The 27055-nt window shown below is 37.2% G+C and overlaps 1 protein-coding gene across 6 annotated transcripts in view; it reads left to right on the top strand.

Annotated features, from left to right (window-relative positions):
• Positions 1 to 27055, top strand: part of WDR7 (WD repeat domain 7) — a 302241-nt gene that overhangs the window by 76070 nt on the left and 199116 nt on the right. For 5 of the 6 annotated variants that reach the window (XM_005873636.2, XM_005873634.2, XM_005873637.2 and 2 more), the window contains 5 exons: positions 14107 to 14876; positions 16226 to 16314; positions 21643 to 21741; positions 23657 to 23775; positions 25450 to 25573. In XM_005873636.2, the coding sequence (XP_005873698.1) occupies positions 14107 to 14876; positions 16226 to 16314; positions 21643 to 21741; positions 23657 to 23775; positions 25450 to 25573 (1201 nt within the window). The remainder of the gene's footprint in view (positions 1 to 14106; positions 14877 to 16225; positions 16315 to 21642; positions 21742 to 23656; positions 23776 to 25449; positions 25574 to 27055) is intronic. The other variant, XM_005873639.2, reaches the window with a different exon arrangement.

Consider the following 27055-nt stretch of genomic DNA (forward strand, 5'->3'; position numbering starts at 1 on the left):
GCCTCCGTACCTCTGCACTTTACTTCCGCATTTCCTCTGAGTCTCAGTGTGCTTTTCTCTTTCCTTCTAGTTGTAGAATTTCCACTCAGCCAGCCTTCCTGTGGTTCTGGATGATGTCCGTTTTGTCTTTCAGTTGTATTTTTGAAGTGTTTGTGCCAGGCAGCAATTTCAGGTGTTTACCTATGCCGCCATCTTGGTTTCTCTCCAAGTTTCTATATTCTTGATGTTAAGTGTAAATTCAGTGAAATGAATTAGTGAAGGAGAAATAGTATTAAGCATTCATTTTCTTTTTGTTAATATATTTTTATTGATTTCAGAGAGGAAGGGAGAGGGAGATAGAAACACCAATGATGAAAGAGAATCATTGATCAGCTGCCTCCTGCAACTAAACTCTCAAAACTAACTACATATTTAATCATATTTCATTGGCATTTACTAAATTTTTTGGTGATTACAGGGTTTTTGATTTTCTTCCATTTTTTAGGATCCTTGGATTAGACACCAAGGATTTTTCATAGTCATTGCATAACACTATCTATAATGATGTATACAAGGGAAGTCCTCTTCCTAAAACTTAACTAACCTTATTGGCCCTGTGTCTTGCACATAATAGGTGTTTAATGGATTTATGAATGGAATTTATAGTTCACATTAAATAAATTTCTTTTTAAATTTCTTTTTGTTGTGTCCATGGGCTATGCATATATGCATATAAATTCCCAGGTTAATCTCTCCCCACCCACCTTCCCACCCCAGTCTTCCCTCCAAAATTCCAGTCTATTCCATGCTTCCATATCTCTAGGTCTATTTTATTCATCATTTTATTTTGTTCATTAGATTCCACATATGAGTGAGATCATGTGATACTTACCTTTTCTGACTGGCTTATTTGGCTAGCATAATACTTTCCAGGTCCCTCTATGCCAGTGGTTCTCAACCTTCCTAATGCCACGACCCTTTAATATAGTTCCTCATGTTGTGGTGACACCCAACCATAAAATTATTTTCATTGCTACTTCATAACTGTAATTTTGCTACTGTTATGAATCACAATGTAAATATCTGATATGCAGGATGTATTTTCATTGTTACAAATTGAACATAATTAAAGCATAGTGATTAATCACAAAAACAATATGTAATTATATATGTGTTTTCCGATGGTCTTAGGCGACCCCTGTGAAAGGGTCGTTCAACCCCCAAAGGGGTCGCGACCCACAGGTTGAGAACCGCTGCTCTATGCTGTCTCAAATGGTAAGAGATCCTTCTTTTTTACAGCTACATAATATTCCACGTGTAAATGTACCACAGCTTTTTTATCCACTCCTCTACTGATGGGTACTTGGGCTGTTTCTAGAACTTAGCTATTGTAAATTGCACCACTGTGAATACAGGGGTGCGTATATTCTTTCTGATTGGTGTTTTGGATTTCTTAGGCTATATCCTTTAAATATAATTCTCAACCAAGAAAAGGCGGTCTTATTTTAAGATGGTTTTAAATTCAGGATAGTTTTGTTTTTCCTTGGCAATAGATTAATGCACGATGCTACCTGACGAGAAATTTAGATTGTTGTGCAGCTTATGTGAGATACAGCAAAGGAGAAATTTCTTTTACCATCTCACATAATAAATCAAATGGCAGATTGCTGAGAGAATAGGAACACTAGATACCTATTCCGCCATCTTGGTTTCCTCTCAGGAACACTAGATAGATTAAGCCCTATGCCCTCCTCAGCAGTCAGATCTTTCCAGCCCTTGTATATGACACTTTCTATTTAACTCTTAATTGGAAACTTGAAGACATTGTGGAGTAAATCTGGTAGAAGTATAAAGATTTGTGGCTAAATATGAATATGTTAGTACTTTAGGTAAAAAGTAATTTCTTTTGTTTTAATGTGCTTGAAATTATTGGTTTTTTTTTTTGTTAGACTATATAAGAGATTTTCAAACTTCTCAACTTTTATAAGCTCTAAGCTCTGTTAGAGAATTGAATCAGTCTAGTTCAGTAAACATTGTTGGCTACTAGGTACTGTGTTAGGCCCTGGAGAACCAAAATGAATAAGACATGATATTTACCCCCAGGAACTATAAACAGATAAATACAATGCAGTGTAGTAAGTGAGATGGCTGAGGAATGCAGAAAGTATTGCAGAAATCTGCCCTAGCCTGAAGTGATCAGGGCTGGCTTCTTGGAGGAGGGGACATTAAAGAAAGGAGAATATAATCAAGTGATGGCTGGAGATGGGCTGTGATGAAAGTCTAAAAACTGTGGTCATATGCCAAGTTAAAATTATAAATAGCAAAGTATAGAAATAGCAACCTGTAGCATAATTAGCACATGTGACCTTAATAGCTCGCTAAATGACCCTGGGTTTAACATTGCCATTTGCCTTCCAACTTTGAATGGTTTTATATCCATAAGGGAGCCCCGCGGCCACCCAGGGCTGCAGACCATACGTTGGAAATCACTGACCTAGATAGGTGGTGAAATCTCCCAGAATGATGGATGGCAAACCAGGCTGCGAGCCAGTGACAATGATTTTGAGGTTTTACAAATTTTCAGATGTGAAATTCATATCATAAGATGATTTATGTGACGTGGTATTGCAGGCCCTAAAATTAACTTCAGGTGGACACATATTCATCAGTCAGTCTTCTGAGGGAGGCAGTTTACTGCAGTGTCCAAGAAGTATATGTGGTTTGTAGTGGTTGAAGTTGGAATTCTATGCAGTGCTCTCAGTAAACTGGAAGAGGCAAAGTATATCCAAAGATCCTTCTGGTAATGTCTTCCACACATCTCTCTCTCTCCTGAGTTTGTATAAAGATACCTCTTTTCCTTCATCACAGTCACACCTCAATCACAATCACATCTGGCAGCAATCCGCCTTGGTGGAAGTGCTATTTTCTAGGGCAGCGGTTCTCAACCTGTGGGTCGCGACCCCTTTGGCGGTCGAACGACCCTTTCACAGGGGTCGCCTACGACCATCCTGCATATCAGATATTTACATTACCATTCATAACAGTAGCAACATTACCGTTATGAAGTAGCAACGAAAATAATTTTATGGTTGGGTCACAACATGAGGAACTGTATTTAAAGGGCCAGAAGGTTGAGAACCACTGTTCTAGGGGAATAGATGGGTGTAAAGGAAGAGGGAGATGAAAGAAAGGCAGAGACAAAAGAAGGGGATCTGTCGGTATCAATCAGGATTTTAGTTTTTCACAGGGCACTGTAACTTGGTGTCCCAGTCTCCTTCACCTGCATTCAGTAAACAGAGCACTCGCTATTTGCTGTGCCTGCAGTGCCCCTGTCTTCCCCCTTCCCCTGGCTAACTTCCACTCATCTCATGAGCCTCAGTTCTATGACCACTGTCTCTGCAAAGGCTCCTGAACGTAATGCTGCCGAGTCTAGTAGAGTCAGTGATATCTTCTCTGATGCCCTGGTGTTTGGTTTATGTTTCCAGCCCAGTACTTATTCTCTATGTGGAAGCGAGGAGATATCTTTGTTTACATGTATGTTTCTCTGTATCAGGGTTTTTAAACTCCGCACTACTGCCATTTTGGGCTGGACAGTTCTTTGTTCTGGGGGCGTCCTGCGCATTGCAGCACGTGTAGTGGCATCCCTGGTCTCTACCCACTAGATGTCATCAGCACCCTCTCCCAGTTGAGACTAACAGAGATGCCCCAGGTGCCCCTTGGGGCTGGGGGGGAGGGGGAGGGAAAGGAACCTCATGCCCAGCTGAGAACTACGGCTGTATACCAGACGAGGGGCTCCTCAAAGGGCCTTTGGTATTCCCCCTTGTATGTCCAGTGCCCAGCACCAAGTGTTCCATGAATCTCTGTGAATGGCCCAGAATGTGAGGGTTGATTTGTGTGAGGTGGACATACTCTCCCCTCACCTCATCTCTAGAATCTCTGCAGCACTACTGAGAACCTCTTGAATTAAAATGTCAGGCAGATACAGGAGGACCCTGACTTCCTCTTATATCCTAACTGTTGACCCTAACTATTGATTAATGCTATGTAATATGGCGACAGACTGACTGACCTCTTAGCTCCATTTGTTTTTAGCTTTAAAGTGGAGGTAATAAGGTTGTAAAATGGGTAGCATGTTTAAAAATATCAATCACGATGGGTAGTCAACACACATTAGTTTACTAGTCTTGATCGGTTGATTCATTCATTCATTCATTCACTCACTCACTCAGCACATACTGAGTGCAGACTATAGCTAGGCCCCGAGCTGGAGCAGTTGGGGAGTGCATTCATCACATCCACAGTCAGTGCACCCTGGCACTGGGAGCTCCTGCTCTGCTGTGGGGAACAGTGTGCAGCTCATAGTGGCAAGTTTATACTATGTAAGGTATGAGCTAAGGGGGAGAGAGCCCACAGGAAATGAGCCAACCTGAAGAGTTGTTGGGAAGGCTTTTCTAAAGAGACTCATTTGTGTAGAGGTTCAACATCGGAAAGAACAGTGGGGAAGAATATTCCAACAAAGGGAACTGTGCAGATGTGGAGGGGATGGTGAACGGGCAAAGTGAGAACAGTGCGAAGTGGGCTGAGGCCAGCAGTGATGAGAGAGAGAGGGTTAAAAACAGGTTAGAACCGACTGAGTGTAAGTATTTCTGAGGTTAGAGATCACTCACCACAGCGACCCAAGGTGGAGCAGATCAGTTTTCTTTTCTCCTTCTCATTTTGCATTATTCGGACCCTTTTGTTACCAGGTTGGCTTGAGAGAATCTCTCCATTATTCGTTCATAATGCATCAAGGGAGCATAGGTTATAATAGGAGCACTTTTTTTAAGCAGTTTTTTTTACTTCAGCTGGTTTAAACTATATATTCAGATGTGTTTTTAATGCATTAGTTTGAGATAAAATAAGCTAGGTGTTATTACCTCTGTTTTACTAGAGAAAGGAATACTGCTTGTGTTAATCTGTTAGCTGTTTATAGCATCTCTGTGGAGTAGGTAGTCTCTTTATTTGGAAGAGAGATGAGGTGATGCCAGGAAAGTGAACTGATCCACAGGCAGGTCTGTCTATGGAGGAGTGGGGATGCCCAGGCTCTTGGTCTTGTTACTTTGATAACTTGGCCCTTTGGGAGGAGTTGCAAGTCAATCTCTTTGGTGTTTCAGTGTGAAAGCCTGATATATGAATGTCCTGGTCTTTTAATATATTAATGCCATTTGGATATTATTATCGAGTAAGACATGGCCTGTAGAAATATCTTTAGAAGACATTTTCTTTATCAAAGGCATGATCTAAGCATTTATATTTAATACTTATAATTTACTTTTGAGAATTCACATTTTATTTATATTATATGGAATAGATTATAGTACAGTACCAAATATCAAAACTTAAAATCTTTTTTAATGCTTATTAGTATACTAGTTAATGAAAGCACAAAAGGAAGTGAAATAACATTGTAATTAATATCTAATCATAAAATCTTGTCCCATCTAAAACCAAATATTTAAGATAAGTAAATTGTCTAATTTCAGTTTAAATGGATTTTCTAAAAAAGAACTCACGTCATCCTAACCATTCATATTAAGTAACAGCAATACAACAGCAGAGGGCACCAAATAGCCATTCCAGAAACATTTTCTCATCTCGTTTTTGTTTCCCCTTGCACCTCCCACCTCTTTTTTTCTTCCTCCTTCCCTTTCTTCTTTTTTCCTAGTACTTAAAATCATTAACATTAAAACCATATTTTAAAAATAGTGGATGGCGGAATTTTCCCTTAGCTAATTTTTTAGAAAGATTTAAAAGTACATTAAGACATCAATGTGATTTATTTATTGAACCTTTTGCATTTAACATTATGCATCAGAATTTCAGTTCTTTTAAAGCTCTTTATTCAGTAAAATATCCATGATCAAGAATAAATTTCTTTTTTATTTATTTTTCCTACCAAAATATTCTTAGGTAATAAGCCAGTTTTTCTACCATGTTTAGCAAATTAAAAATTATTTAAACCATGCATTATGAGTATACATACATAAGTCATAAAATATATTAATATTTTAAATACATATATTTTCTTTTATTCTATTTTATTGTTTCAGGATTGATATTTATAGAAGTGTGTGTGTGTGTGTGTGTGTGTGTGTGCGCGCGTGAGCTAGATATATAACATTTCCTAGTCTTATTCTTAGTATCGTCGATCTCTGGTTCCAAAGCAGATTCAGATAAAAAAAAAATGATCCACTCTTCCGATTTGCACTTTAGAATAAAAATCTGCTTATGTTTAATGCTCACTGGCATGAACCAACTCTCTGTTTAGGTAGAAATCTGAACCATTTGATGTTATTCTTATAGATTGGACTTAGTGCTCTTTCAGGAAAAATAATAAATTATTTTACTAGTTAACTTTAAAAGAGCCTCAAAAAACTATGGTGTTAAAAAACGATTCAGAGATAAGTAAACTTTTAAATGAGGACCATTGATGTGAGGGGTGCAAGAGTAAATTACTGCCAATGTTTTAGATTTCTCTATGTCAGTGGATAAAATGAAATAAACTTAAAATATCATTATAACATTGGTTTTAGAGGACAGAGCTATTGGTGTTTCAGCAGATGCGATTTAATCTAGCATATTACAATTTTATAGTAACGATAAATGTTATAAAAAGGATGCATTAATATTTTCTTCTCTGTAGATTGTAAGTTTTTGTTGTTGTTAATGGGGGCTGCTGCTTATGATATATATGTCTGTGCTGAAAAACTACGCATGCTTGAGTAAGGAATTAATCTCATGATTGTCATTCTGTCATTTTCCTTGGGTTTTCACTTGAGACAATTTTACCTGCTACTCTTTTTTATTGTTAATCCTCACCTGAGGATAATTTCCCATTGATTTTTAGAGAGAGTGGAAGGGAGGGGGAGAGACAGAGAGAGAGAGAGAAACATTGATGTGGAAGAGACACATCAGTTGGTTCCCTCCCGCACACATCCAAGATATGTGCCCTTGACCAGAATCGAACCCAGGACCCTTCGGTCTGTGGGCTGACGCTCTATTCCACTGAGCCAAACCAGCTTGGGCATTACCTGCTACTCTGTGATTGCCACAGGTTCACTTTCAGTGGTGAGCAAGCAGTTCAATAATGTTTTCCTATTGTTGCATTTCAGTTATATTTTTAAGTCAGGTTTCTTATGTAGTACTTGAAATGGCCAAATCTGTATTTTCCCCTATACAGGTAATATAAAGTTATAATAGGCTTAGTATTTATAATGAAAATGTCAAATACATGCTTTACTAGCTTTTAAAGTAAGTGTATATATATATGTGTGTGTTGGTGGTGAAGTGGCGCCAGGTGTTAGACCAGTAGAGTCAGACTGGACCTTGCTTCAGCAACCTCGGTACTTGAGTTCTGGCTAAGAAAGAATTCAGAGTCAAGACTACAAGAGAAAGTTAGTTTAGAAAGTAACAGAGGTAGAAGAAGTGAGCAGGAGAAGAAATGCACTCAGGAAACAAGCTACAGAGGAAACGAAGGGCCCTTAGAGCTTAGGAGAAAGAGGGAGGCAAGGAAAACGTGCCTGGGGGGTGGGGGTGAGAAAAGGGAAAGGTGAGGGCGTGCTCCAGAGAGAGAAGAGAGAGAGAGAGAGAGAGAGAGAGAGGCCACGCTGGGTCCATGCCCAGAGGTTGCTTATCCGGAGGTCTCAGGGGAGGGTCTCAATAGACTATTCATCAGCTTTCCAGGCCTGTCCTTTCAGGGTCGTGGTCTCTACCGATTGGTCAGCACCAGGGCAGAGGGTCTTAGTGTATGCAGCTGTTCCTGAGGTCAGCCAAGGTGTTGCTTATCTGGTTTTGCTGCTTTTCTGGGTCTGGAGCTGAAACACAACTGAGGCTTAGATGTATTTGATGGGTCAGAATCTCATTGTCCTGGGGGCTTAATGCTTAAGGGCTGTTCTCCACCCCCCTGTTTGTTCTCCCGCTAAGAGGGTCTAACCAACATTCCTAGTGGCATATCGGGAGAGGAAAGGGCTGGGGAGGGTCTGAACCCCATGACTCTCGACATACAAGGGGAGGGAGGGTTACCCTGAGGGCGAGGTCCTTGTATTCCTAATTTTGCCCATTGCTAGGCACCCAGGGCGTTCTGTCCTGGTGACCTTCTGTACCTGTCCTGGCTCTGCTCATGCCTGTCTGACTGTCTACCACATTTGTATTTCGCATTTGCCATTAGGTTTACCAATAAATTTGAGACCATTTCATTTATATATACCTTTTGATTTAGCTTTTCTTGTTGGCCTTTTTTTCCAGTAAGTTTTTAAATTATTGCCGTAAGTACAGAGGTTTTATTTTCTCCCACGCATCTTGCACATAATAGGCACTCCACAAATATTTGTCGAGTTGAATTTAATCTTCCTCCATGGTAATGAAAAAGTGAGTTTGTGAGCACACATTTCAGCTGCTCTTAATAAAGGTGGCTGAGCAAGCGTACTAACCTTCCTGTGGAAGAATTCCCAGGTCAGAGAGCCTGCCTTTGACATTGTTAAGAATATACGGTGATTTGAATGAGTTAGTTTGCTCTAGACATGTATATCTGATGATTAAGCCAATGGTCCCTTGGAGTTTGATAAATGTTTTTATTCATTTTTCCTTTAGTCAAACATGTTGGTGATTAATTCTGCCATCTCCATGCACTTTTTATTCATTTTCCTTTAGTTAATCTTAGTGTGACATATTAGAATATCAAACATGTTGGTGATTAATTCTGCCATCTCCATGCATTTAGCTGAAATCTTACCCTCTCAACTTTGCTGGTTATCTATGTTTTGTTGTAATAAGACTCTATATGTTAAGTCTATGAAATCCATTGTCAGGCATTACAAGTTATATGCAAGACTTGGTGATATCAGCAATTAGAGTTCATCTATAGGACTTGGGGATGAGTCATTTTCTCTCCTTTCCTGCAGTCTCCCTCCATTCTCTTCTCATTTGCTTTTATTGTTTTGTTTTTTCCTTTTGTTACCCTCTTTTTCTGACTGGATTGCTATTAGTGTAGTCTTTGCATTGGTGACACAATCAGTAGCAGGGTATGAGCGGTCGTGATAAGAGGAGTCACACACAATCACATCCAGATATCATGGTACTAGACAGGAGATGACCTTTCTGTGTCCAAGCGCATGAGCAATCTGTTGGCACACCTTCCAACAGAGACAGAAATCTGGGCAGATCTGAGGGTGCTGAAAGGGGCACATATGTGGCTGACATCAGAAGAGAGAGCTTGAAAGTAGACCTTGTGTCCTCACGCTTGCCTTCTTTTTTCTTCAAGCCACTCTTGCTGCTTCAGTCATTTATTTACCAAACGTGTTTGATTTTATGTTCTTTGGTGGAAACGGCCTCTCTTTCTCTTAAGAAAACTTTGTAGATCTTTACTGGAAAGACAATAACTGCTAAAGTACTCAAGGCTCTATTTTTTATCTAATATTGCTATTACCTGTTCCCTCATACCTAGTGTCACATCTGTCTACCTAATATTGATATTAGATGATATTTTACCTTTTGCTGTGACATAACCAACCCTGATGCCTAGTTTAATGCCTGCACCATAGCAGCAGCTTAGTATGTGGTGGCTATCATTATTAATAACACTTTTCACATCAATAATGTTATATTAGTTATAATATAATTATTATTAATATATAATTTTATGTATCATTCAGTAAAATTAGTGTCAGTAGGTACAAAGCATTAAGTATAATTGTGACATTACATATTCAGTGTTTGAAAAAGCAATTATAAAGCACAATGCTGTGAGAAATAAAAGGATATTGTACAGAAATAAAAGGGTGATATGCAGAAAAAAAAGGGTGATGTACAGAAATAAAGGGTAATGTACATATTCTTCATTCTATCCTGTCTTCTACATTTTCAGGACTATTGCATACTTTTATCTTCCCCACCTGGATGGCTTCTGTTTCTTCCCAATTTATATTTATGACTCTGATATAATTTCTTTTCAGCCAACATTGTTGGTGGATAAAGATTTATAAAATTAAATTTGATCATGTCAGTCACCTCATTCAAGTCTTTAGACAGAAGGTCTCAAACTTTACAGCATAAAGTTATCTGGAGTAAGCATTAGACAATTAGAAAGATTTTGACCCATTCCCAGGGACAGATTCAGGCCAGCTGTCAGGCCCGGGAATTGGTGTTTAAAAAGCACCTCTTGTCCTAGCTGGTTTGGCTCAATGGATAGAGCGTCGGCCTGTGAACCAAAGGATCCTGGGTTCGATTCCGGTCAAGGGTGTGTACCTTGGTTGCAGGCTTCTCCCTGGCCTTGACCCTGTTTGGGGCTCATGCAGGAGGCAGCCAATCAATGTGTTTCTCTCACATTGATGTTTCTCTCTGTCTTTCCTCTCTTCCACTCTCCCTCAAAATCAGTAGAAAAATATCCTCAAGTGAGGATTAAAAAAAGAAAAGAAAAAAGAAGAAGCACCTCTGATGATTCTGAGAAGCACTGTGTTAGTGGCCCGAGCCCGCAGGACACAGTCCTTACTCCGTGTGGACGGACCTTCATGCTCTCTAGGAGCACCCAAGCATCCGTTGCATTCTTCATCACAGCTGTGATTTCATTACCATCCATACTGTGATGCTTCCTGCCTTTATCTTTTTTCACGTCTTGCTAACTTTCTGCCAGGAGTGCCTTTTCATTGCTCAAGTTCCCCTTGTGTGAGGATCTCCCTGGTCACCCAAGGAGGAGTTGGCACTTTGCGGTTGTGTCCTCAGCTTGCAGTCCCATTTATTTATACCACTATTCACACCACATTGTAATAACATCTTCGCGTGTCACTATTTAACTGTCACTTCTGAGTTCCTTGACTAGAAAAACCTTCTTATTTATCTTTGTATCTCCAGTGTCTTGCAGAAACATAAGTGAATGCGTTATGAGTGAATTCAATACAGGAATGAATTTCAAAGTCTTGACTTTTTTTTTACTTTGTGTTTTATGTAGTGTAAATTTATCTATTACTTACGTACCTAAGGTTCTTTAGCTGTTGAATGGAAATAGTATTTATTTTCTACCTTCCTTTAAACATCATTCATTGATTTATACAAAGGAAGCAGAATTAGTGACAATTCTGGAAATAATTTTTGGAAGAGCAGCCACTTGAGATCCTTCTTGAAGAATGGGTAGAAGCATGACTTGAGTGGCAGTAGGGAGATTGAGAAGGGAGCTTCATGCTGGCATAAATGCTGCAAAGGTACAAATGTCTGGCTCTTGTAAACTGTGGAATTTGGTTGCAGTAGAAGATGTAAGGGTTGTGGTTAGAGATGAATTTGGAGGAGTAGGCAGCAGTCTATTTTGGAGGATGTCTTGTGCTTTGCAAAGATTTTTTCCTTGGTTTATAAAATGTAATTGAAATCTCTTAAACTAGAAAGAAACACTTCTAGATGGGAGGAGAATTTGAGAAAGAAAAGACAAGTTAAGGGGATTTTGTAACTTTATGATAGAAGAATTGATTAGCAATTAAAAATAATTTCATAAAGATTTTTATAATGTTCCTTGTTCATTCTGCCAAGTACTCTGATAGGTTTAGATTTATATAAGATGAGTAAGGCATAGTACCCATACAGTACACAAAAATATAAATAACATAAATTAACTAATCATGTAAATATAGCTAAGACATACAAATCCGTGTTGTATAGTAGTTATAAAATGTTATGGAGGCTGGATTCATTGTGGACTAACTTTCCTGGGAGGACTAGGGTTTTGATGAAAGAGAAGGGACTGGAGTAGAGCAAAGAAAAATATTTTTGGCAAAGGAATAAATAAAAGAGTTACTGGGCCCCGCTGGTGTGGTTCAATTGGTTGAGCATGGTCCCATGCACCAGGAGGTTGCCAGTATGATTCCTCGTCAGGGCACATTCCCAGGTTGCAGGCCTGATCCCCAGTAAGAGGCGTGCAGGAGGCAGCCGATCTACGCTTCTCTCTCCTCGATGTTTCTATCTCTGTCCCTCTCCCTTTCTCACTCTCAAATCAATAAAAACTTATTTTTTAAAAAAGAGTTAATGGGAGAGGAACCATGGTTTGGTGCTAGAACCTGTTGTGAAAGCTGGAAAGTATTTGGGCCTTGAATGTTGTGCTGAAGGATTTTGCATTTTATCTTAGAGCTTTCCTTTCTAACTATGAAAATAGTATATATTGATTATGTGTAATAAATATGAAGAAAATGAAAATCTTTTATAATTTCAATACAAAATGTAATTAATATTAACATTTTCATCTATTTTCAGTGTTTTTCACCGTGTTCATATATGTACTTACGTATGAAATAAATGAAGTCAGAACCACTGTGTGTGTGTGTATGCACATATATCTGTAATTTTTATCTCACTTAAAATTAGAATGTTGTCATTTTGCCATGTAGTTAAATGTGCCCAGAAAGCATGATTTGTAGTGATTGCAATATTTACTCTATTATATGGCTATTCTTAAATTCTTAAATTATTTACCTGTTTTCTTATTGTTAGATTATATAAGTTGTTTTCAGTTTTAAAGTAATGAATACTGTTTCACTGAACATCTTTGTACATAAATCCTGTCTGCATTTCTGATTACTTAGGATGGGGTTCTAGAAATAAATATTCTGGATCAAACAATCTCAGGGGTTCAGAATGTATTTTGTCAAATTACTCTGCCAAAAGCTGCAATTTAAAGTCATACCTACTGGCTTTGACTTTCATTGTACTCCTGGCTCAGTATTTTTTAGTGTATACTGTTTGCTAATTTTGTAAATGGTATCTTGTGGTTATTTTAATCGTTATTCCCTGACCACTACACTGAGCAAGTTTTTCCTTACATTTATAGACTATCTATGTTTCTTTTATTGTGAATTGTCCTTGATTTTTATGGTATTTTTTCCATTTTATTTTTTTTTTTGATTTTAATTGTTATATAGATTATAATTTTATCAGTCCTATTTCTGTCACATTTTATTCCAATTTCTTATTTGCCTTTCAGTGCTTTTATAGTGGTGAATTTTAAATTTAACTATGTCTGGAAAGTTTGTTCTCACAGATATAGCCACCTATATTTTGATTTAGTTTTTAATACTTTTGTACTTTCTTTTTCTTTCAATAACCCATGATAAAGGCAGTTCTTTGGAAGAAGACTGACATAATTAGATTTGTGCTTCAGAAAGAAGTCTGTGGCTCTGTGGACAACGGGTTGGAGTAGGGAGAGACTAGGGTAGGGGTAGTGGAACCTGTTTAGGGGAAAGATGAGGGTCTGAATGTGGTGATAGTGACAGAGGGGATAAAATGGAATATGGGCAGGTTTTGTGGGAGTGGAGATCAGGACATATGGAACAGGAGGCACTCTGGGACATCTAAGTCCAAGTGGAAATACAGAATTGAACCTTCTTCAGGAGGCTGGTCTGGCTGCTGATGGATTTAGGGAGCTGCCTACTCGTAGGTGGTGGTTCTAATGTGGGAAGATTCAGTTTCAGGGCAGCTGACTGAGAAGGGTGGTCAGAATTAGAAGGCTCACCAGGAAGGTGTTCTTTGGGAAGCTGGTCTTACCAAAACCAATGTCAGACACTGCAAAGAGCCATATAGAAGAAGGGGCATGGTCAGAGGATAACAATGCCTTATAGAATCTAAGTAGACTTGAACATGTTCTCTGTTGAGGGAAAGGAATCTGTGAACAGGGAGAGATGGATGGTGAAGTAGAACAAAGAGGGATTTGATGGTGCAGCAACTTAAAAGCATGAGAAGCCTAATAAATGCATTATTCTCTCGGCTGGAACCATAGTTCATTCTCAGAGATTGAATTTACATAGGAGTTATTGCAACAAATTTTAATTTGTTCTATGAGTAAAAAGATTCCTGTCTTCAATAATAAGCTTTTATTTCCTTCTTAAAAATAAATGGACAATTTTATAATTATTTCAGCATAAAGTTCTGATCGTATAAGTTCATATTCTGTACATGCTGCTGATTGGCAAAGTTAGTGAGTTACTCTTAATGGTACAGATACTTAAAAAGACAGCTTAACAAGTGTTTAAATGCCTTTGACTATTTAGTGTTTCATTAATGAATATATGAAATTAAACACTTTTAATTATAACCATCTTTTAAAAATATTCATTGCAGGGAAATTTGCCTAAATATTCTCATAACTCCCTGATGGTCCAAGCAATAAAGACAAACCTAACAGACCCGGACATACATGTGCTTTTCTTTGATGTGGAAGCGCTGATTATTCAACTCCTGACTGAAGAAGCCTCTAGGCCAAACACCACGCTTATTTCCCCTGAGAATTTGCAGAAAGCATCTGGCAGGGCAGACAAAGGGGGCTCTTTTCTAACTGGAAAACGAGCAGCGGTTCTCTTCCAACAAGTGAAAGAAACCATCAAAGAGAACATAAAGGAGCACCTCCTTGACGAGGAAGAGGAGGACGAGGAGACCATGAGGCAGAGAAGGGAGGAGAGTGATCCTGAATATCGGGCCAGCAAATCGAAGCCACTGACCCTGTTAGAATATAATTTGACTATGGACACTGCAAAGTTGTTCATGTCCTGCCTTCATGCCTGGGGCTTGAACGAAGTTCTGGACGAAGTTTGTCTCGATCGCCTTGGAATGCTGAAGCCCCACTGCCCAGTGTCGTTCGGTCTCTTATCAAGAGGCGGTCATATGTCACTGATGCTTCCTGGTTATAATCGGGCCGCCTGTACACTGCCACACAGGAAAGCGGAAGAAGAAAGGAAGCTTCCAGCAACGGAGGGAGTAGGCAAGGGCACGTATGGGGTGTCTCGAGCCGTCACCACACAGCATCTCCTGTCGGTCATCTCTTTGGCAAATACCTTGATGAGTATGACCAATGCAACTTTTATTGGTGATCATATGAAGAAGGCCCCTACCAGGTGTGACCATGATAGTTTTGATTTTATTCTTTTGTTTCAAGAAAAAGAAACCTGTTTTATGTTTGTCACTGTTTATAACACCCTCCCCCCCCTTTTTTTTGGTTCTACCCACTGTAGCATTTTTGGGGCATCTCAGTGTTTCTCCCCTTTTAAATTATATGTATAGTTTAAAACCGGATAAAATTATATAGTTTCATCTATACTCAGACATACTGTTGAGCTATTTTTAAAAAATTTGCAGTGAGGGAGTAGGTTACAGTTCAGCTTTAATAACCGAATTATAGAGTAGCATTTCAGCAAATATAATCTTAGAATTATATCCAACTAACGTTTGCACCAACACTTAATTCCAAATGTATGTTTAGTTAAATGTTTCTCTACATTGTGACCCATATGTAAGGAATAATATGTGTTGAGTGATTGTTTTAAGAATATCTGACGAGTATAGTCAGAATACTTATCCTGAATTACTATTTCCTGTTTTCCAGAAGTCATGAAGGCTACTTTTTAAACTGTGGTTTTATTATACTTTAGAGCAAGTTGACAATGTTCAGATTTTTTTTTTTAAATCTAACAAACACTTAAGTAGCACTTACCTTGTGTCTGGCTCTATTGTAAGCACTGTACAGATACTTTCTCAATAAGGCTCTTAACCCTATAAGGTAGGTACTTTTATTATATTTTATTACAGGTAAGAAAACTGAGACACAGAGAGGTTAAGTAACTTGTCCAAGGTCACACAGGCAGTAAGTGGTGGAGCCAGAATTCAAAATGAGATAGTTTGCCTCTAGTGTCCAAGCTTTTTTAATGCCTTATTACTTTTTTCAGATTTTAAGGCTGAATTCTTTTAAACTCAATGTATTGTTTCATGAACTTATTTAGACCAATGATATGGGATGGACTGTAATCTCAGCATGCTAATAGTGAACAGTGAAGAACTAATCATGACATTTATGTCACTAACAGTATGTTGAAGTGTTCATAAATATTTCGTAAGCTAGAGTCACTGATAATATCTTGAATTGTTTATATTTTTAAGCTAGAATAAAGCATAAGTTGTAGCTGTGAAATTCTTACTTGCTATATGCTAATTATTTAATTTACTATATTAAAATTTGAAATGGAAAATATTAATAGGTACAAAACAAGCAAAAATCCCCATCTTCTTGGGATTGAAAATAAATTGAAAATGTCTGTATGTGTTTCTTTTGTAATTAATTTGTAATTAGAAAGTGTAATATTTTAAATTGTTCTGGAAATATAAAAATATGAATACATATATACCAGTACATGTCTTTTCTTCTTTAAAGAAAAATTTTTTTTCTTTTTCTTATTTTTTTTTTTGAAAGGCCACCTAGACCAAGCACCCCAGACCTTTCTAAGGCCCGGGGTTCCCCTCCAACTTCCAGAAATATTGTGCAAGGACAAATTAAACAAGGTAAAATGAAATCTTATTAAGTAATTGACATGGCATCTTAGCTGTAGAAACTGAGGAGGCACAGCTAATGTATAATCATAACATTTTGTTTGTCTCAGATTGTTAAGAGAGAGAAAAGTTGTTATATTCCAGATGTAAATATAGATAATTAAGATGTCAGTTAAAAATAAATCAGATTTATTTAGAAATTGATAAATGAGCATATTTCACATAATTTTATTGTACTGCCTTTGGCCTTATTTTTATGCATTAAGGGCACCTTAACTTGACACATTGGTGCCTTATTTATGTGCATCTTGACTTTAAAACTTATACCTGTTGTTAAGTTTATATTTCTATACTCTAGCTATTCTTCTTCCATTTGCCAGTAGTTCATGCATTGCAAACCACAAGTGAAAATCCTTTCTTTTTATTTAAATCATTAGATTTTAACTTTTGTCTGTAGCTTTTTCATTAGGTGATAGAAGAAGAAAGGTTGAGTTTCTCTTTATTATCTTTTATACTCATTTTAGGGCTGACAAGTGAGCTCAGCAGAGAGTTGGAGGTGGGGCAGGGTCACTTCCACTTTGTGAGAGCGTTCCTTCCAGCTGAGAGTCGTGACTCACAAGATGTGGTAGAAGTAAGAGAGGATGATGAAGGCTCTGCTTGTAAATGATGACATTTTAGAGTGTTCTTTTTTTCCTTTTAGATTTAAAATTATACAGTTTTAAACCTCTTTAGGTTTTAAAGAGGCAGTGATTTGCTAGGTGAACAGCAGGTCTCTAACTTCATATCTACAATTTTCCCCTTCCCTGGGACAAGGACTTTTCTCTCTCTTAGCTGATTATTTGGCATGTATTTTAATGCCTTAAGTGGGATGCTTGATTTTAGTTTTGGGTACTGTCTGTTGGCTTCTCATTATGGAAGACCAGCTCTCACAGTCTCTACACCACTCCCATCCTTCATTCCAACTCCACATGGTCCGTCACCCCTCTTGTTTATCAGTTTTCGCATTAAGCTTATATGTTATTTTATGGTTTATATTAGATTATATAAAAGTTAATAGTTTGGGTTATGTAACTCTTTATACTTGTACACTGTATATAAAATGTAATATACATCTAGAAAAGTGCACAAAACAGATCTGTAGTTCAGTGATTTATGCAAGCTAAACACCTTTATCAGGAAACAACAGTGCAGTGTTCCCAGAGCCTCCTTCACTTGTGCAAGCTAAACACCTTTGTCACCACGGCCTTGGGCAGGAAACAACAGTGCAGTGTTCCCAGAGCCTCCTTCAGGTTCCCTCCCAACCAGACCTTCCCCTGCCAGAGGCAACCATCCTGACTTTCAAGAAATCACTTTCTTTCTTTCCTTTGTAGTTGCACCCCCTAAGTTTAAATTCCTAAACATAGTTTGCCCATGTTTTGAATTTTATATGAATTCAATCAGTCATGGAGGATGTATTCTTTTGTATTTGGCTTCTTTTGTGAGATTTATCAATATTGTTGCATTAGACTGTGGCTTGTTCACTTTCATTGTTCATTTTTATTACTGTATAGTGTTCTGTTGAATGAATAGACCACAGTTTATTCATCCATTCATTCTGTCAATAGACATTTGCATTATTTCCAGTGTTTGGTTTTCATAAATAATTCTGCTATGGACATTCTTGTATTTGAATCTTAGTGTACATTATAAGCATTTCTGTTGTGTGTATAACTCAAAGTGGAATTTCTGCATATATTTATCTTCAGCTTTAGCAGCTAACGTTAATGTGTTTTTCTAAGTGAGAGATGAATATACATCCGTCAAAATGGCTAAAGGGAAAAAGATGGAAAATATTGTTGTGCTTTTATGACGTGTTGGATGTGATTGGAGCAGTGCTGTATGTCTAAAGCTAGCTGTTTCCCATCGCCAACACAAGCCCTTCCTGAGTACTTTATCTATTGCTCCGTGAATTAGGGATTTTCCAGTCAGGCTGCTAGGAGCAGGCACTGTCTCTGGCCCTTTGGTAGGTTCTTTCCCAGCCTGGAGTTGTTTCCTAACACACATGTACTCATCAGTACTCTGCTGAGTATCTGAAGAACCTTGATCTTCGTAGCTCTCTCATCTCTGTCCTGTGAATTCTAGCTGCCCAGTTTCCTGAGACTCAGCTGTCTTCCCAACTCAGGGAAACTGCTGGGCTCTTCCTCAGTACCCCTCCCTCCCTTCTTGCATCTTGTCCTAGAAACTCCCCCAAGGCAGTGAGCTGAGGTGTTCATAGGGTCACTTTGTCTTCCTGACTCTCAGTCCCTCTTGATGTCCTGTGGCCTGGAACCATTGCTTTATGTATTTTGCTTTGCTTTTTTATGGTTGCATCCTGGCCAAAAATAGAAGTTCTTCTTTTCACATGTAAAATGTTCTGACTATACCATTATCTTATAAAGTAAAAATTCTTTATTTTGTATAGTTTTCACATTTTTAGAGCGTTATTTCAGAGAGAAATGGAAACAGACCCACACAGGTATGACATAAAGTACAGATATTGTGATTAGAACACAAGCAGCCCCTTTTAGCTCTAGATCGAAATTCATTGACAGCATCTTTCAGATTATACGGTACAAATCAGTGGCAGGGCTCCCCTACGTTTAGTTAGTTTAAAGCTTCATTTAAAATCTGTTCTTGTTAGAGATATTGCTTGTCATCATCATTATCTTCATTATCATTCTTTACTGTTGATGTTTCTTCTTGGATTTCATTTTTGTTCCTCTGTAATTATAGCGGATGCAAGCACTTGATTTCTTAAAACAGAAAAGCTGCCGTGCCAACTACCAACGTGCTTGTCTTCCTAAGGATTAGTGAAACACCAGGCAAAATTGTTTCAGCACAGCCTCACATGGGGATAGACTGACACAGGTCTATTGTTCAGTTCTAGACATAACTTTTTCAGCTGTATTATTTTTCATTAAATCTTGAGCTTTTTATTTTGGAAGTGGTACTTTTTCTTATTTCTATTGCTGATTTTTTCTGTATGTGAAAAATGTATTTAAGAGCTGTAGGGTTAAAAGCTCTAGCAGCATTTAATTTCAATATTCTCAATTAATTATGAAAGTAGTTTCAGTTATGACATAGACTGATTAAAGTAGTGTAAATAGCTTTTTCTTTATGAGATGTCTATTTAAACAGGATTCCAGAAATATAATACCCAGAATCTGTTTATTTTTATCATTAAAAATAAAGATACTTATATTGAACACTGTTTTATTAAGACACATTATTCTATCAGCTTTGTCAGTAGCATTTCTAGTTTCCTTTAGACTTGTGACTTAGAGAAAACATTCTAGTTTAATCCCACTATTTGACCCATGTAAGATAATGATTGTTTAGCCCTACACTTTTATTTACTTACTAGAGGCCCAGTGCACAGATTTGTGCACCGGTGGGGTCCCTTGACCTGGTGTGCAGGCATCGGGCCAAAACTGGCTCTCTGACATCCCCCGAGGGGTTCTGGATTGTGAGAGGGCGGTTCTCGGGTGACACACCCTGGAATCAGGCTCCCTCCTCTCTGGTTCTGGGTGTGTCCCCCGACAACTGCAGCAGCCAAGTCACTGCAGCTCCTGCATTGAGCGTCTGCCCCCTGGTGGTCATTGTGCATCATAGCTACCGGCTGGTTAGCTGGTCACTTAGGCATATATATATGCAGTGAAGTTCTTTTGTAACCATGGGCCAGCTGCAGGAAAACAGCAGGAAACTCCTTCTAGTGTCCTTTCAGAATTAAGGGTAAAACTAGATAGCGTTAATAATCTCTACTGGGATCATAACAATTTCTCACTTTTTAAAAAATGTGAAATTGCAGGAGTGTCCCTGCTGTTGGAAATCACCAGAGGAACTTTCTCAACAATTTTGTTAACATGAAAGCTAAAACCTGAAACTTTACTCCTTGCCACTAAAGTTTACCAACTTTTTGCATGAGGCAATGAATACTTTATAGGCTCTAATAATTGAATTTGTAATTAAGCAGGATTTAAAATGGACAATAAAATTATTCAGTGGAATATAGAAATTTTTGGGATTTCTTCGCAAGATTATTTTGCAATGTTATTATTAGATCTTATGAAATATACAATTAAGAACAGCCCTATTCCTTTTATAAGCATAGCATCATACACTAATTAAAATTTCATAAGGACCAAAAGCAGTCTGTTATACTAAAAAATAACTTCCCAGATGAAACTTTTTTTGTGTGCAAGATCTGCTTCTTAGGGTTCATGGAGTTGGCTTTTTGGTTTCTTACTCCTGTTCATGTACTTCTTTTAGTTCTGTTGTTTCCCTCACACGTGCCTGATTGACATTATGATGCATTGGTGTGGGAATTATGAAAAGTTGTTTTCCTGCAGCTGGCCCATGGTTACAAAAGAACTTCACTGCATGAAAAGCAAACATATCACTCAGCAGACAATACTTAATCTGTGCAGGAGCCCAAACCTATTGCTGTTCAGTGCAGAAGAAAGGAGAGGGATTAATTTGAAGATGCTTGTGCATGACATATGGTAATTTCTCCATAGGAAGGAAGTGTCAAATGGTGACCTCTAAATCTTAACATTGACCCCCAGTTGTAGAATGTGTGTGCCATACGGTCCTTTTGCCTTTTCATATGATAATTTAAGCTGAACCATTTTCCTGGCAGCATAACTTTTGAAAGAGCATTTTATAAAGACTATAACATTCACAACAATTACTCTTAGAATATAAAGCTTTTGTATAGTAAAAATATTTTTTTTTGAACTCCAAAGAATGAACCTATGTCAGGATTCTCCTAATAAGAATATATAGTACATATATTCTTTATAAGTTGGCATATTTTAAATGGAGTTTTGATCATACGAGGGTGGGAAATTGAAATTATTTCAGTGGATATTGGTTTGAAAGATTAGAAAATAATTTATACATAATGTTAGAAAATCATTAGAAAAAATGTAAGACCAATATGAACTTTACATTATGTGATACATTTTCAAAATTGAGTTACACTTTGCTAATTTTTAATGTGTTGACATTTTTTCATGGTTGCCTTATTTTGTTTTAGAACTGTTTCTATATTAGCTGATATATCATTCAATCTAATATTAAAGAGATCTTGGTTTTAAGAGGAATTTGAACTACACTGTGATTGCTATTCAATAAAATATATCATTTCCATGCTGTGATCTTTAATGACCATGCCTGTCTGATTAAAACATCATTTTTTAGTTCTACATTTACTATATTTTGCCAACTTTGTTTTCATTCTTCACTAATACTGAGCTTTTTTTCAGAAACTGCTGTACCTCAATTCTCTCTTTTTTTATTTCTCCTCTTTTCCTCTGCAAGTTCCTGCACCTGTCATTTCCGCTCGGTCTGATGCTGATCACTCTGGCTCTGACCCCACTTCTACTCCTGCTTTCCATTCCTGTTTCTTAGTAAATGAAGGTATTCCCTCTCAACTTCTACCAACTTTCTTTCAATCTGTGCTTTATTCTAATTTGACATGTTCTTTTTTTAATCTAATTTATACACTTATCTGCTTTGGTATGTATGAGATGGTAAAGTTTCCATGTTCTAACTTTATTTGCTAATGTCATTGATAAGGGCCAATTATAAAAATGTAATGCTATGCCAGGCTGGAATAAACCATGTTTCCTGCATCTAGAATGCTGTTAAAGAGTGGCCCAGATGCTAATCTTTGATGTGAAGTGGGTGTTGAGAGGTGCATGGTTTTCATGATAATGCTTGCCATGGGAACCCTGGTGTTAGAGCTGCCAGTTTATTTTTACCTGTAGCTTACCTGTGAGAGACATACCTTACTCTCTTTACACACCATGTGCCCTGCTTAGAGGGGGATGTCACAGGTCCCTTAATTTACGTTTTCATTTGAAAAGTCTTCACAATGACGATTAGCAGCAGTGATTATAAACTGATGAGGAGTCACCTATTTTATCTTACTTACTATTTCTCTTTCTGGCCGAGTCAAAAATGGGTCCTTTTAGTTTTTAAGATGTAGTTAAGCTATCATATTATCCCTGTGGAGTTACACTAGTGGGAAGTCTTTTTGAAATGGAACCTACAAATCTTTATACCCCACTGGGATTATTTATACTGCCTGGAAGCTTAATGGAACTTGTGAGCTCTTGGCTATATTCACTCTCTTCATTGTGGGTTCAATCTTCACCAGTTTGGTGAAGATATAAATATCTGATTCACTTTCTAAGAAAAGAGATCAATAAGAACTTTAATATATATCCCTCTGTTGAAAATAATTTATTATCTAAAAGTACATACTGATCACGTTAATTAATGTAATTGTATATTCTCAGTTGAAGAGAATTTCCCTACTGATAGGATGGATCTTTAGATAGGTGGCTTGTCCCTCACTCATACATTCTCTTTTAACAATCCCAATAATCATTTTGAGGTAGGGTTTTTATTATTGTTGGTTTAGATTATTTTAAAATGTTGATTGGCTGAAATTCTATGATCACAGATAACTCACCTTGTAATGATGTAGTAAACAAGTGTTTTTGCACTTATTCTTGATTATTTGTCTTTAAATGCTACCCCCCAGGAGGTAATGGTAGTTACTATGCATTCATAGTAGCTTTATATATATTTTGGAAAGAATGTAGCATTTATTGTATATATATTTTTCAGTCGCCTTTGAAATAGGGTTGACATGATTACTTGAGAATGTCTAGATACTGGTACTTTAAAATACTGTGGTGGTTTACGGTGTTTGTCTTCTTCATATAATCAGGTTCCATATTGTGGATTAGAATTTTGGAAAAAGTAACATTTATTCCAAATAATGATGCTTATTTGTTATTAATGCTTAAAATTATGTAAATTTCAGATGATAAGTTTACTATATAGTGGAATGTCTGAATTCACCTACCTCTCAAAATTAGTATATGTTACTTATTTCAGCTCTGATTGTGATTAAATATCTGATTCACTTTCTAAGAAGAGGGATCAATAAGGACCTTAATTAAAGGCCCTGTGACAGAGAAGGGGACATCTCTGTTGACTGACACGATGGTAATAGAGAGAGGGCCTGGCCTCATGATGGACATGGCCTGTCTTTGGATATCTGTGTGAATGTCCTCGTAACTGAAAGTGGCTTCAAGTCTGTGGCTCTGGAACCTGTTTATTTCTATGCTTTTCCATCCTTGAATATGTACTTGATTTTAGAGGGACTATTTAGAAATGTGTTTTTCATGTAGAATTTGCACATACTTCACACGGAGTGTTTCTGTGTTTTGTGTTTCTGGTGTACGTACATAAAGAAAAACCTTTGAATTAGGGAAGGCCAGAATGTTTACAGTATTTTTAATATGTTACATTTTAATAGGCTGGAGTCAGCTGGCTGCGATGCATTGTGTGATGCTGCCAGATCTGCTGGGACTGGACAAGTTTCGGCCTCCGCTTCTAGAGATGCTCGCTCGGAGATGGCAGGATCGATGCTTGGAGGTAATGTCGAGGTGACATGGACAGAAAACAAAATCATTTACAAGGCATTGGACAAGTGTAAATTTTAAACAAGATGATTAACGTATGTCTAATTTCTTATCACCTATTTATTATGTGATAGGAAATATGGATTCATGATTTTTTTTCAGTTTATGTACTAAACAGCAGTGTTTTGCTTGCATATTTGTTTACTTTTTTAACTAGTAAGTATTTGATAAAAAGTTTCATATACTTTATGGAACTGGTTCTTAAATATTGCTTTCTATAGATTGTGCACATGTGTTCACACACACATGCAATACACCCACGTCCCCCAAAACCGCATGCTCAGGTATAATCTCACCAGTCAAATTCTAACAGAATAGCCTTTGTCCAATAGAAGGGACTGTGTTATAATAAAAGGAGAAGGTCTTTGGACTAGAAGAGACCTGGATTTAAATATCAGTTCTGCCAATTATTAACTCTGTGACCCTGGGCAATTTACTTAACCTATTTGAAGCTCATTTGTAAAGTGGGGATAATAATATATTACTCATGGGATTGCTGTCAGGGTCAAATAAGGTAATGCAAGTAAAATAGTTAGTGCAGCATCTGACACGCTGTAGGAGCTCAATAAATGATAGCTATTATTTTGTGCTAATGGACTATGCTGTATTAGATATTGCTTGGCATATAATATCACCAGGGACTTGGAAACATTTTAAAGAGATTTTCCTTATTATGGTATTTGACCTATATAGCTGTAGCAGTTTGTATCATTCAAAATTTTTAACTTACCAAATAGAATTAACATATTTGCTCCTTTTCTTGTCTTCCCTCCCTCTATTCCAAGTGGAATTGCAGCATACTAAAATTTTCATGGTTTTGCCTTGAATAACATTTTAATTCACTTTAAAGTCAATTATAAGTAAAAACATTTTTTATTCAGACTCGTATCAGATGCTGCTGTTACCTTTTCCATTATAAATGTTAATTGATTGGTACATCACTGGACAATTGACTAGCTTCTTTAACTCCATGCCTGTGGCACTTTTGCCAAAATAAAAAATAAACTAAAACTGCAAAATAAAAGTTGTTGAAAGAAAAATAAAAATAATACAATTTTGAAAACTAGTGTTCTTCTATAGAACTCATTACAAGGGAATATATCTGTTGAAAACACGTTGTTTAAGCATCTCTTAGGTATATATGAATGTGTGAATTAATACATGCATGGTGTGTAAACAATACCTATTTAGTATATATATATGTATATTATAAAAATTCACTAGCTAAGGTTAAATTTCTTCATGCTAAAAGAGAAGACAAATTTAATAGTTCTAACGACTTTTGACAATATTTATATAGAAATTTTGAAATTGAATGTGCAAAATTAACATGCAAGACTCTTTTAAAAGCTTTTGGAAAAAAGAAAATTTAAACCCAGAGCTGATTAAATGTACAAACATAATTTAGTCTATTAGTGTTAAAATATTTTTCAATGAAAACAGTAATTAAAATGTCTTTGATTTGCAGGCATCCAATTTATTCCACTTAAAAGTCCTTAATTTCCTGTTTGGTTAGTAGTTTTTGTCATGTGGACAAATGTGGTTTATATAGTCTCATTCTGACTTCCTAGTTTTAAACAGCTCACCTACTGACCTGCTTTTCTCACATTGGGATCTGTGGTCTCAGGTCAGAGAAGCCGCGCAGGCCCTGCTTCTGGCCGAGCTGCGAAGGATTGAGCAGGCGGGCCGGAAGGAAGCCATCGATGCCTGGGCTCCGTATTTACCTCAGTACATGGACCACGTCATGTCACGTAAGAGATCTTATGCGTTTCCACAAAGCTTTCCGTGCTCATTAGAAAAGTACCAAAACAAAAGTGTGTCATTTACCTTCTAGTGAAAACAAGGGCCTCAAATTCGCTCATGCATTTTCTGAAATCCCTAGGAATTGGAGTTTGGTTAGGAAACAAAACAAAACAAAACAAAAAGCAAAAGTTATATAAATATCAAGATATTCACTAATGGATTGACCCCTTATAAAATTAATCCCCCCCCAAATCCTACCCTATTTAACACTAGTCTCTGTGTCTGCCCATTGCATTATGTCTAACAAGTGCCAGCTTGTTAGATATTGATCATGTGATATGCAAGTACAAACACAGGCAGATGCTTTCTAAGTTGAAGTTAGGATTGTGAATCCTTCAAAAATAAAGATCTGGTAGCCTAGTGTACTATTGAAAAAGGGAAAATTAGCAAGGGTTTGACTAATGAATTTTTCAAATGAATACAAGTTGAAGGGATTGGGAAAGCCCTTGGGAAAAATTGTTGAGATTTTATATGTATATATTGTTAATCCCCCCCAGAGGATATTTTTCCAATGCTTTTCAGAGAAAGTGGAAGGGTGGTTGGGAGGGATCGATGTGAGAGTGACACATTGATTGGTTGCCTCCCGCATGTGTCCTGATCAGGGAGTAGGGGATGAATCCGCAACCTAAGTAAGTGCTCTTGACTGGGAATTGAACCCATGACTATTTGGTGCGAGTTTGGGGATGGGGCATGCTCTAACCACTGAGAAATACTGGCCAGGGCAAAATATTTTTTGCATAATGAAATCTTTGTACTCATGCTGCTAGGTCAAATGTGCACTGAGGAAAAGTTGTATTTGGGCATTCATAATTTTTTTTTTTCATTTTGGAAAAGGTATGCTTCATCCCAATTCAGCATTTGAGTCATTCTTTATTTTCCTAAAGAAGAATTCAGAATTAAAATTTTAATCTGTTATAAGATAAATAAATCCATTTTAGCTGTTTTGTTTTTTTAAAGATAAAGTCTCAATGAAACTTTATAAAAACATTTTACTCTGAAAATTTGGCCTGGCTTTTAGGTGGATTCAATTTAAATGACCTTTTGCCAATACCAGTTATTCCTGTTAATGAGATACTCATTACATATGTCAAGAGAGACAATGCATGATTGTATAAGAAGGAAATGAAAACCAGATTCAAACAGGATTACAATTGTTACAACTAGTATAACTCTACCAGATGTTTGCCAGTGGTGACTACAGTGGTTGTTTACTTAGGTATGTGACCTTGGACACTTAACCTTTCTCAGTCCAGTTTTGTCACAGATGAAATGAAGATAGTGAGACATTATAGGATTATTCTGAGGATGGAATGAGTTAATCTTTATTAAGCATGTCAAACCATGCATAGGCCATGGTAAGCACTATATATTTATTTATTTTTAAAAATATATTTTATTGATTTTTTACAGAGAGGAAGGGAGAGGGATAG

This window comes from Myotis brandtii, unplaced genomic scaffold, assembly GCF_000412655.1.
Source record: "Myotis brandtii unplaced genomic scaffold, ASM41265v1 scaffold416, whole genome shotgun sequence".
In the NCBI taxonomy this organism is placed as follows: Eukaryota; Metazoa; Chordata; class Mammalia; order Chiroptera; family Vespertilionidae; genus Myotis; species Myotis brandtii.